Here is a 13,372-nt window from a genome sequence, read left to right as displayed (position 1 = left end):
CGGTAAGATGACTACAGTGTTGTTGTGAGATGACGTGATGTTTATATATATTTTTATCATATTTAGAGTTAATAATAACATATTTTCATAAACAGTCTTCGTATAAAATGCTAAAATTATTAGTTCTGTTCGGAAATGTACAGCTTGTTGAATTTCTGAAGGGACCGGACGTGGCCTGGTTGTTAGCGTACCGGATTTCATATAGGTAAGTTCTAGGTTCAATTCCACGACACGCTGTTGAATGCGTTCTGCACTTTCAGTTAAGAGTAGCCACGTAGGCGGCAGGTGCTGCGGACGGGTTGCTCTCCCTGTAATCAGCAGTTCTAAGATAGGGCTTGGGGTCTCTGAACTGGCTGTTGAGTCCATGTGTTCTATAAGGTGCCGTTCTGGTTGAAAATGACCAAATGCCAAACATTTTCCGAGAGGGATGTTTTCGATTTAAGAAACTAAAAGGTGCCATTCTGGTTGAAAATGACCAAATGCCAACCATCTTCCGAGGGGGATGTTTTCGATTTGCTAAACTATAAGATGCCATTCTGGTTGAAAATGACCAAATGCCAAACATCTTCCGAGAGGGATGTTTTCGATTTACGAAACTATAAGGTGCCATTCTGGTTGAAAATGACCAAATGCCAACCATCTTCCGAGAGCGATGTTTTCGATTTACGAAACTATAAGGTGCCGTTCTGGTTGAAAATGACCAAATGCCAAACATCTTCTGAGGGGGATGTTTTCGATTTAAGAAACTAAAAGGTGCCGTTCTGGTTGAAAATGACCAAATGCCAAACATCTTCTGAGGGGGATGTTTTCGATTTAAGAAACTATAAGGTGCCGTTCTGGTTGAAAATGACCAAATGCCAACCATCTTCCGAGATGGATGTTTTCGATTTACGAAACTATAAGGTGCCATTCTGGTTGAAAATGACCAAATGCCAAACATCTTCCGAGAGGGATGTTTTCGATTTACGAAACTATAAGGTGCCGTTTTGGTTGAAAATGACCAAATGCCAACTATCTTCCGAATATTTTCGTAAAAAAACATCAACAGTTTTATAGTCTTCTTTAACTTAATACTTAAAAGTCTCTAACAAAAACGAAGTTTTTAATTAATTAGATCTTTTGGAAGGTTTATTTTTATGTATAGAACAGCTAGCTGTAAGGATTGAAAACTTGAGCTCTAATTAATGCTGGCGACAACAACAACATCAAAAGAATACAAAGGAAACGTATCTGTCTGCTATCCCGATGACAGTAACAAATTCGGAGATAATGAAATAATCCGGTGAAACTTAAAACACGAAATTTTGCGTATTTAGACTGGTTTTATTAATTATCAGACAAAGTTCGAACAGCACGCACGAGTTTAATGTATCATTTACAAAAAAGTTGATATAACGAAGACAACAGGATTTAGCTGTTACGAAATGGTATCCATGAAGAAGGGAATGCACTAACCTTATTATTGAACTGAGAAAAGACTGTTTGTTTTGTGTTGGCGCAAAGCTCCACAGTGTATATCGTAGGGATCGAGTCCCGAATTCTAGCGTATTAAGCCCTCGAGTTTACAGGATATCTGTGCTGTGCCCACCGTGGGGTATCGAAATCCGAGTTGTAGCGTTATAAGCCCTCAGATTTATCGCTGAGCCACAAGGGGGTCGGTGAGACAGTTAAAAAAAAATTATAAGCTCTTTCCAGACGAATGATTTGATATTCAATTTTGAACGTTTAGATTTATTACACAAAGAAAGATTTTGATTAGCAGTAATCGATATTCACTTGCGATCAGAACAAGTTAACTACTTAGTAATTTTAAATATTCGCTTACTTACAAAACACAAACTGAAAGTTAGTCTTCTTCATCAGGAGCGGGTAAAGTGTGAAAAAAGTAAAAAAAAAATCTAGTTTTTGGTAAAATAAATATTTGTTTTTTGAATTTCACACAGTGCTACTCGAGGGTCATCTGCGCTAGCCGTCCCTAATTTTGAAGTGGTAGACGAGATGAAAGGTAGTCAACTTTAACCACCGCCAACTCTTGGACTACCCTTTACCAACGAACAGTGGGATTTACCGTCACTTTATAACACCCCCCACGGCTGAAAGAGCGAGCATGTTCGATGACGGGATTCGAACTCATGACACCGAGATTGCGAGTCGAGTGCTCCAACCATCAGGCCATGCAAGGCACCTGTGTGTATATATATATATACGAAACAGAGGGAAGTCTAAATAAATAAAACTTCTTCTTTATTCAACCATGACTCCCCACCTCCCGTTCCTCAGTAATGTTCGGGTATAACTGTCCATAATTTCTAACTACTGACCATAGGAAAGGAAGCCACACTGCAGCACCTGCAACAACAAAAGGTCTGCCCGGCTTTGAGCCCCCCAGTAGCACAACGGCATGTCTGCAGACTAACAACGCTACAAACCGGATTTCGATACCCGCGGTGGTCGGAGCACAGATAGCCCTTTGTGCTTAACTACAAACAAACAAACAAACCGGTTTGGAACAGAATTTCTTCTTTTAACCCCCCACTTGGTGAGTTGGTTGCTTTTATAGTAAAGCCACATTGAGCTATCTACTGCCTCCACCACGGGGGATCGAATCACGAATTTTAGCACTGTCAGTCCATGGACTTACCACTGTGTTACCGAAGGACCACTTGGTAGGTATTTGGGAGTTGGCTATCTGGGGGTGTTTGGAAATCCGCTTTCACCCCACTTGTGATATTGGCATGTACAATAAGAGAGAGAGAAAAAAAGAATAAATATTAATAATAAAATAATATATATTTATATATACAAGTTAAAAATTAAAATAAATAATACAACTATACATAGAATTGTTTGTTTTTTTAATTTCGCGCAAAGCTACACGAGGGCTATCTGCGCTAGCAGTCCCGAATTTAGCAGTGTAAGACTAGAAGGAAGGCAGCTAGTCATCACCACCCACCGCCAACTCTTGGGCTACTCTTTTACCAACGAATAGTGGGATTGATCGTCACTTTATAATATAACGCCCCCACGGCTGAAAGGGCGAGCATGTTTGGTGTGACGGGGTTTCGAACCCGGGACCCCCAGATTGCGAGTCGGGCGCCTTAACCCCCAGGCCATGCCGGGCCATATACATAGAAAAGAAATAACAAACATAGAATGAAATGTTATGTATATTTATATATAAATAAAACATTATTGTCCAAAGGTAGCAAGAGACTGCACAACTGACCGATCCAAGAAGAGAAGTCGAATGGGGAGCAGCGAAAGCCCAAAGAGGTAAAACAGACAGCCAACCAGAGCGGCACGGATTTCTAAGTTCTTGAAAGTTTGGTGTGAGGGTAATACGAGAGCATCACGGAAAAAAAAGGCCACCTTCAATGGGCAGGCGCAGAACATTTTGACCTTCTCACTGCCCTAGATATAACACGAATGAATTGGCTGGAAGGAAAAAGGCTGAAAAGATGACTAGCAAAAAAAACTTGAAACAAGTGAAACTTAGTTGTGTGCGTCAATACCACGTGATCGAACACTATTTGTTGTTAATCTGATTTATTTTGTTTGTTTGTTTGTAATTAAGCACGAAGCTACATAATGGGCTATCTGTGCTGTGCCCACTACGGATATCGAAACCCGGTAATCTGATTGAAAAGGGAAGTATATTTTTTGTGCCGAATAACCGGGCTGACAGCACTTTTATATTGTACAGGGGCATAAATGTGTTAACCCTGGATTTTCTGCTTCATAATTTTGCATAATAGTAAGCTTTCAATATGACTCGTGTCAAATCAAAATAGTATCAGCTTAGTTTTTACTTAGTCAAAGCGAAAAAAAAAATTAATTTTTTTCTCATTCATTTGAATTTGATTTAAATGAGATAATGTTTCATTATTGCTCTATTTCTGCACTTAGTCTTAGCAATATTTAAGTGAAATACCCCCAACCCCCAATAAAAGACTGGACCTTTGTAAATAAGTTAAATACACATGAGTTACCTTTAGCTCCGCGGAGGACGAAACCAAAACCTTTTTTGCCCTTATGAAGAACCACTGTACGTGGGGATCTATTCCTGCGGTAGTTAGAAACAAAAAACACAAACTAAATACTTTCTGATACATTTCATTGCATTTATTTGGAATTAAAACATATTTGAGTGAGTTTCAAACACTTCTATGTGGAACCTATATAGTATCATACTTTTAAACGCTTCTTTGAAATCCAGTAATAAGTTATTCTGGGCTAATTACCGTTTTAATGTATATTTTAGAACTATGAGGATCTATATATTGAAATAAGAATTAGATTTAACCAAAAAATTGTTGTATGTCATTAATAAGCGTCTATAACGAGAAAATATAAGTTAAAAACGTGAGTCAAAAAATTAATATACCCACCTTCTTTGGCGTCCATGATATTGTTGTAGGCTATGTTTTTATTATTGTATTGTTCGTTAGAGGTAGTTTTGCCATGACGTAATGATGACGTGTGACGCCTAGATATTTGCGGAGGGTCTAGATTTAACGTGATGTCTCGAATTTTCGTGAGATTTAGTGGGAAAAGAAGTTTGCATAAAACCATAAGAGTGAGTCAGTTATTTAGTGATCTTGCTAAAATATTGTCGATAGACTACTGGGTTAATTAGTGAATCAATCAGTTGGACAATGAGTTACTTAGTAAAAGTTAATCAGACAGTGAATTTGTTTCAGTGTTTTCAGTCAATTACCGAGTTAATGAATCCTGTATACCTTTGTTGAATTTGTGCTGTTGGTGCGAAAGTAAATAGAACAAAGTGACTTTTTAGTCTTATTTCTAAGTTTGGCCTATTGCTAGACTATCATTATTTCGTGAAACTGTGTAAGTTGTAAAACTTTCAGTTGAAGAGATAAATCACTTCACTTTTCATTAACCAAATTGTCATAACGAATCTGGTCAATGATAGAAACCGTTACAATAGTGGTATCAAGAGTGGGATTACCTTGGTAAAAATAAAATAGAATAAGGGCTAAATTTCAAAATGAAGACAGGTGCTCGAAATGAGGTCGAAAATGTGTTGGAATAATAAAATGGCAGAAATGAGAAAAACCAGAAAAAGACTGAAAATCAAAAGAAGATCAAAAGATAAAATATGAGTTAAATGAAAGATACATAAGACTTAGAGAATAATTAATAATATAAATATATTTAATTGAAGAAAAAGCTTGAAGAAACTGTTGGAGATGTACAGAAGGATTAAAAAAGTAAAACTGGGTTGTACACAAAGACATCTATAAAGTGGAGAGAGATTGTAATTATAAAATTGAAAAAGTATCAACTAAGTATAAAACGTATTATCAAAGTGCAAAAAAAACCAAAAAAAACCAGCAATATTAACAAAGTACAAAGAAATGGCAGTATAATAAAACATCTAGAAATTGATTTGGCAAATGTAATGATCAAACCAGCCACATACACTTTTCTCACCTCTAACTATGAAATAATAAACAGGAGAACCCAACTGTTCTAAACCCGTTACCACTACTGCTGCGCCATCTATTATTGTAGGACCTACCTGGTCTACTCCAGCAATACTTCATCAAGTTACAGAGTACAGCACGTTGATTCAACATGATTGGCCAATCACAAAATCAACAGACAGAAAAATACTATGGGATGCATATCAGGAACAATAAGTTATTAATCTTGCTGCCAAGTTAAAAGGATCAACCATGACAAGTATTAATCATTGGTGGCCGCCTTATCAAAGAGGTTTGTATTGCCACATCATAAGGAAGTTTCTAAAGCAAAGTAATGAGGAATAACTAAACATTAGGCAAACTTGTGGAAGATGTAGGAAGGCTTACCCAACTGTCTTACTCAGGTGTTCCACGTGAAATAATGAATGTACTGGCACGACGTGACCAACCTATAGATGCTTTAATAGTTGAGTATATACAAATTAGGCTAAAACAAAGTAGGTGTACATCGTTAAAGTATGCTGTCCAGTTGGCAATGAAACTGGAATCAATTAAAGTTACAGATAAACAACTAAATGGACCATTGAGAGACTACGAGATCATTAGGTCAAGCAGAACACCAACTCTCCTGGATGGAAGTTTAGAAGAGCACAATTGCTTAATAGACAAATTTAGGAACTAAACCACACGACAGATTTGAAAGGAGCATATTTCCAGTAACTTCAGACAAAAGTCTTTAAATCAGAAAAGGCTTTTGTCTAGAATGGAGGAAATAAACCAAATCCCAGGACAGAAGGTGTTCCAACTGTAACTTAAAAAGGGGACATATTACTAGAAACTGCTGCCAAATGATGACAGTAGAAAGAAACACCTATATATATCTAAAAAACATGGACGATACATCCAAGACTATCATGCAACAGTTGCTGATAGTAAACCAAGGATGACATCTTGAGGATGAGGATACTTTATTTGTTTTACCAGAAATAAGGAGTGTATTGTTTAAAGAAACCAGTCCAGGGGTCAACGTGTTTATTGATAGTAAGCCTTGCAGTATGTTAATCCACACTGTTTCTTTAGCTACAAATGTTCGACCTGATTTGGTAATGAAAGGCGTGAAATTGCCTCCAGAGATAAAGCAAGAAGATGGATTGATGCGAAACAAATTGTCATAAAGTTTTCATTGAAGGAGAAAAATTGGAAGTCACTCTCACTGTGGAACACTTCTGTATACAATATGATGTATGGACAGCTGACGTCGACGAAGAATGAATATTGAGAATTAACTTCTTGCAGAAACACAGATGTGGCATTAGACTAACTTCAAATGGCTTCACAGTCTACAATCAGGAAGTCTACATGTACTATACAATAACTACACAACCCAGAGGTTGGTATTCCAAGTAACTAACTTCAAATGGCTTCACAGTCTACATTCAGGAAGTCTCCATGTACTATACGATAATTACACAACCCAGAAGTTATACCCCAAGTAACTAACTTCATATGGCTTCACAGTCTACAATCAGGAAGTCTACATGTACTATACAATAATTACACAATTGTAGACTGTGAAGCCATATGAAGTTAGTTACTTGGAATATAACCTCTGGGTCAGGTAGTCTACATGTACTGTACGATAACTACACAACCCAGAGGTTGGATTCCAAGTAATTAACCTCAAATGGCATCACAGTCTACAATCAGGAAGTCTCCATGTGCTATACAATAACTACACAACCCAGAGGTTGGATTCCAAGTAATTAACCTCAAATGGCTTCACAGCTACAATCAGGAAGTCTCCATGTACTATACAATAACTGCACAACCCAGAGGTTATACTCCAAGTAACTAACTTCAAATGGCTTCACAGTCTACAATCAGGAAGTCTCCATGTACTATACAATAACTGCACAACCCAGAGGTTATACTCCAAGTAAGTAACTTCATATGGCTTCACAGTCTACAGTCAGGAAGCCTACATGTACTATACAATAACTACACAACCAAGAGGTTATACTCCAAGTAACTAACTTCATATGGCTTCACAGTCTACAATCAGGAAGTCTCCATGTACTATACAATAACTACACAACCCAGAGGTTATATTCCAAGTAACAACAAAGTTGAGTTCACATGGTAATGAATTGAAGACAACTGAGATGGAATGAAATGAGCAGAGTTACGAAGAACAGATGGTTCAAGCTGAAAGACATCTGTCGTGGTCACCTCTAGAAATACATCGACAGGAGACTACCCAAATAAAGTCCTCACCAGATATAAGTCAACCTGCTGGACCACTTCCAGAGTAACAGAAGAGATACAGCTACCAGAGTGTTTTGTATATAGTGTTTTGTATATCTCAGTATTGATTCAATAATTGTACTGTTAGATGTGTAGGTATTAATACTGTTAATCGTAAAGTAAATTGAAAGTTATGGGATTTTAAGTTTTTAAGTTTAGAGTACTATTTTATTTGTGTATTAAAATTATTCAGGGGCTTTACACTCTAGGGAGAGACAGTGTTGTAGGCTATGTTTTTAACATTTTTTATTGTCCATAGAAGGAGTTCTGGCGTGACATATTGATTACACACGAGATCTAGAAGTTTTATGAGTATTTAGATTTGATGAAGTCTCGACTTTTTGCGAGATTTATGAAAACATATTGTATAAAAAACAGCAGAGCGAGTTACTTATTTAGTTAGTGAGCCTGTTACAGTATTGTCAATCGACTACTGGGTTTTTAGTAAGTTCGTCTGTCAGTTCATTAGTGAGTTAGTTAGTTAGTGAGAGAGTTAATCAGACAATAAGGTAGTTAGTCACCGAGTTACTTGGTGAGTCTATTACAATGTTATCGGTTGATTACAGAGTTAGTGTGTGTTGTACATATTTGTTGAGCTTGTACTGTAGATGGAGGAACTTTAAAAAGTAAGTGACTGTTAACATTTATTTGCGAGTTCGGCCCATCGCCCGATTATAGTTAGTTCTTGAAACTTTGTAAATTGAAAAACCTTCAGTTAGAGAAATAAAATGCCTTACTTTTCGTTAAGTAAACAGGGTTTCACAGTAGTTTTACCGAATAATAAAAAAAACCTTGTCCAACGATACAAACTGATACAACGGTATCCCGTCGTCCGTCAATAACTGAAACATGGTGAAGAATAACTAGTAGCATTTCTGTCAGCTGTCAGAAAAGTAACTAGAAATAACTGTCATGGTGAAAGGTAACTAGAAACCTTTCCTGTCATCCATCATTAACTAACATGTTGAAAGGTACCTATAAACCTTTCCTGTCATCCATCATTAACTGACATGGTGAAAGATAACTAGAAACCTTTCCTGTCATCCATCATTAACTAACATGGTGAAAGGTAACTAGAAACCTTTCCTGTCATCCATCATTAACTGACATGATGAAAGGTAACTAGAAACCTTTCCTGTCATCCATCATTAGCTGACATGGTGAAAGGTAACTAGAAACCTTTCCTGTTATCCATCATTAACTAACATGGTGAAAGGTACCTAGAAACCTTTCCTGTCATCCATCATTAACTGACATGGAGAAAAGTAACAAGAAACCTTTCCTGTCATCCATCATTAACTGACATGGTGAAAGGTAACTAGAAACCTTTCCTGTCATCCATCATTAACTAACATGTTGAAAGGTAACTAGAAACCTTTCCTGTCATCCATAAGTAACTATTCCTGTCGTCTGACAATAAGTTACATACGCTGAAAGGGAAAAGTAACCTTTCTTGTCGTCCGTCAATAACTGGCATAGTTAAAAATAAATAACAACCTTTCCTGTCGTCAATAACTGTAACATGGTGAAATGTAACTTGCAATCTTTCCTGTCGTCTGTCAGCAACAGAAACATGGAGAACTAGGATCCTTGCCTGTCGTCCATCAATAACTGGCACAGTTAAATATTAATAATAACCTTTCCTGTCGTCCTGTCATAACAAATAGATCCAATTTCTTTGGTTCGTTCATAGTTGGCTAAAACTGACAATAAATAGTCATACTCTGTGTCGTATATTTCGAGAACTCACATATATTTGTATGACTGACATTTAGCAGAAAGTGACACACCAACTAGCCTATGATACAATAGGTTCCTTTAAACCCATGTGTCACACATTGATAATTGGCTCTTTATTTATTTTGTGTGCGTATATCATTAACTGGAATATGCCTAACAATAAACAACAAGACACTGAACATTAGACACATTGTGTGTGTCGTATAGCACTAAGTGACACTTACCCGACAATGAATGAGTAACAGTTACGTAAGTCATTAACACACGATCTTACAGGGACTCACATTTTTCCACGTTTTAGGCATGGAGTTAACCCTTCTGAGAGGTAAAACTCGGTGACTACGAAAATGTCCCCTTCTAACGTCCTCCGTCCTTGGCTTAACTTCTCGCACACAGGAAGAAGGAAAAAAGCCTTCTTGTCCATTGACCAGCCGCCCTTCCAACAATCCACAGTCGGAAATTCCTACCACTGGACAATAAATGTTTTCGTCAACTGGCTAGTCAAGTTTTTTTTTTACGTGTGTGTTTTTAATTTTTTTAGCACGAATTGAATGATTTTTACTTAAACTATGAGTAACATTTGATTCCCTACCAAAATTTAACATTACAAATTAATATCTAAGTAGACTCTATAAAGAAGAAAAAAAATCATTATATGTATATTTGACGAGCTTAGTGGAGCATCAGACGAAACGCTACTTTCCGTTACTTCGATCTGGTTTTATTCCTGCCATTCTCAGAGCACACTTGTGAAGCATCTGAAATGAAGCGTGCGTTGACGGATATTCCCAAGAATATAAAGACTGGTTTTTAAATTATGAGCTGAACTACCACAAGTGTACGTTTAGTAAAATTACAGAAAGAGAACAACTGCTAACAAATATTTAGCACTTGATTAAACTGCAAATAATAAACGAAACGATAAAATATAGAGGTACTAGTTTTAACCCTAGGCTTGCACATGTGGCTAACTACACTAACAAATACTTAGCACTTGATTAAACTGCAAATAATAAACGAAACGATAAAATATAGAGGTACTAGTTTTAACCCTTGGCTTGCACACATGGCTAACTATACTAACAAATACTTAGCACTTAATTAAACTGCAAATAATAAACGAAACGATAAAATACAGAGGTACTAGTTTTAATCCTTGGCTTGCACATATGGCTAACTATGCTAACAAATATTTAGCTTATAACTCATAACGGGCGGAGAGATACAGATAAAATACAGAGGTACTAGTTTTAACCCTAGGCTTGCACACATGGCTAACTATACTAACAAATACTTAGCACTTAATTAACTGCAAATAATAAACGAAACGATAAAATATAGAGGTACTAGTTTTAACCCTTGGCTTGCACATGTGGCTAACTATGAGGGTTAAAACTAGTACCTCTATATTTTATCTGTATCTCTCCGCCCGTTATGAGTTATAAGCTAAATATTTGTTAGCATAGTTAGCCACATGTGCAAGCCAAGGGTTAAAACTAGTACCTCTATATTTTATCGTTTCGTTTATTATTTGCAGTTTAATTAAGTGCTAAGTATTTGTTAGAGGCTTGCACATATGGCTAACTATGCTAACAAATATTTAGCTTATAACTCATAACGGGCGGAGAGATACAGATAAAATATAGAGGTACTAGTTTTAACCCTAGGCTTGCACATATGGCTAACTATACTAACAAATACTTAGCTTATAACTCATAACGGGCGGAGGGATACAGTTAAAATATAGAGGAAGAACATGATGAAAATCGGTCACATTCAACTGTGGCCCTATTTTTTTCGTAATTGTGTTTTGTTATCTCCACGCCTGGATATCGATCCCACACCCTGTCGTGGAGTAGACGAGTGTTCTACCTATTGAACCAAAGGGTTAACCTACTAGCAATAATTAGTAAGGAACTTCTTAACAATTCAAACTACCACGTGTACCTAGATTTTGACGAGTGTAGTTGGCACACACTAACCCGAGTTGCATAATACGCAGGCCCGGCATGGCCAGGTGGTTAGGGCGCTCGACTCGCAATCTGAGGGTCGCGGGTTCGAATCCACGTCCCACCAAACACCTTTCAGCCGCGGGAGGGGCCTTATAATGTGACGGTCAATCTCACTATTCGTTTGTAAAAGAGTAACCCAAGAGTTGGCGGTGGGTGGTGATGACTAGCTGCCTTCCCACTAGTCTTTCACTGTTAAATTAAGAGACCACTAGCATAGATGGCCCTCGTGTAGCTTTCCGCGAAATTAGAAAAACAGTCATACTGTGCGGCGTTACAATTTCGTAACCTGAAATGAAAGTTATGTCTTACACGAATGAGGTCGAACCTAGTTCATTTTGGAAAAGACGACGTAAAACGTGGACGTTGGCATTCTTAGCAACACGTATAACTAAAGAAGTTCCGAATGGCATTCTTAACAACACGTAGAACGAAGGAAGTTCCGAATGGCACTCTTAGCAACACGTATAATTAAGATAGTTCCGAACTGGCATTCTTAGCAACGCGAATAACTAAGGAAGTTCCGAATGGCATTCTTAGCAACACGTATAATTAAGGAAGTTCCGAGTGGCATTCTTAGCAACGCGAATAACTAAGGAAGTTCCGAATGGCAAACGAAAGCCACTCTCACTTCTGAGAACCTCAAACAATTTGCTTTTAAATACTTTTTATATAGAGTAATTCTTAGATAATAACAAATGAATTAATTCGGACCAAAAATAAAACAGTTCAATGGCATACGTATATAAGATATAAGGATTAACATTGTAAATAACAAAGGCTGAATACAGTGCACAAAGGAACGTCACTTTCACTAAAAAAGCACGCACAGAATCTATTTTGGTTAATTACAACAACAACAATAGCCTCAGGTCCAAGTACAATTCAGTTTCGTTGATTTTCAAAACTTCTTGGTGTATACATTTTACTTATTTCTTTTGAACGGAGTGAATTATCCCAGTCAACATTTTTTTTTTGAATGGGTGTATCATCCCAGTCAACATTTTTTTTTGAACGGAGTGTGTCATCACAGTCAGCATAAAAATACGAATTGTGGAACATGAGCAAATGTATATGTTATAAAGGAATCAGCTAACCACCTAGTGGTTTCACTCTTCCATTATGGCGTCTGTTATTATCCTAGAACACAGATTTTACGGAAAGTTGAGAGAACGAGACAGAGACGACCATTAATGATTAATACAAACCTTCAACATAATCTCCACTATTAAGAGGAAGATGGCCGGGACTTCCAGCTGAATAACTGTGGATGCATACACAGGTAGCACCAGGATGAATGTTCTTTTCCGTCACTTCTTCTCTTTCACTGGCGCCCCCTATCGCAAAAAACTTGCTTAATTATTATATCTCAAGTGCAAACCGCTTCAGATAAATCGGTTGTACCAGAGCCACATAATGAATATAGACAATAGAAGTGGCATGGATATGGACACAAAATGGAACTTGAGACAATTATAATAAAAATATATCTATATATAATATTTCAAAAAGCCACTAGATGGTGTCGTATCACTTCGGAGTTTTATTAATTTAAAGCTTCATACCTGCATTTCAAGATTCCCTAATATTTAGTGAACAATAATATATTTATATAAAACTCATTCTACTAACAAGAAAGTGTAAATATAATATATTGATTTCTAGAACTCATTCACTCAAGTCCCGTATAAATAAAAAAATACTAAATATAAATGTTCTGATTATATTTTCAATAATTATCTCCTCAAAGATTACCCTCGTGGCAAAACACGTAACTACATATTTTTAAAATTGAAAATTTATTGATTCTGACTTTTAATTCACAAATAAATAAAAGATAGATAATACTGAATAAATTAGCATAACGTGTAC

The 13,372-nt window shown here is 36.8% G+C and overlaps 1 protein-coding gene across 1 annotated transcript; it reads right to left on the bottom strand.

The window, feature by feature from the left end:
* Positions 1 to 3,876: 3,876 nt before the first annotated feature.
* On the bottom strand, positions 3,877 to 12,837 carry LOC111083674 (dynamin-binding protein-like; the record flags this gene model as incomplete). Its single annotated transcript, XM_022380324.1, has 3 exons — positions 3,877 to 4,063; positions 9,776 to 9,960; positions 12,709 to 12,837. Coding segments are annotated over 3 exons (320 nt in total), but the record flags the coding sequence as incomplete, so codon positions are not given.
* Positions 12,838 to 13,372: the final 535 nt, after the last annotated feature.

This window comes from Limulus polyphemus, unplaced genomic scaffold (genome assembly GCF_000517525.1).
Source record: "Limulus polyphemus unplaced genomic scaffold, Limulus_polyphemus-2.1.2 Scaffold10632, whole genome shotgun sequence".
Classification (NCBI taxonomy): Eukaryota; Metazoa; Arthropoda; class Merostomata; order Xiphosura; family Limulidae; genus Limulus; species Limulus polyphemus.
Note: the sequence above shows the minus strand (reverse complement) of the source record. Positions and strands in the feature narration are given on the sequence as shown.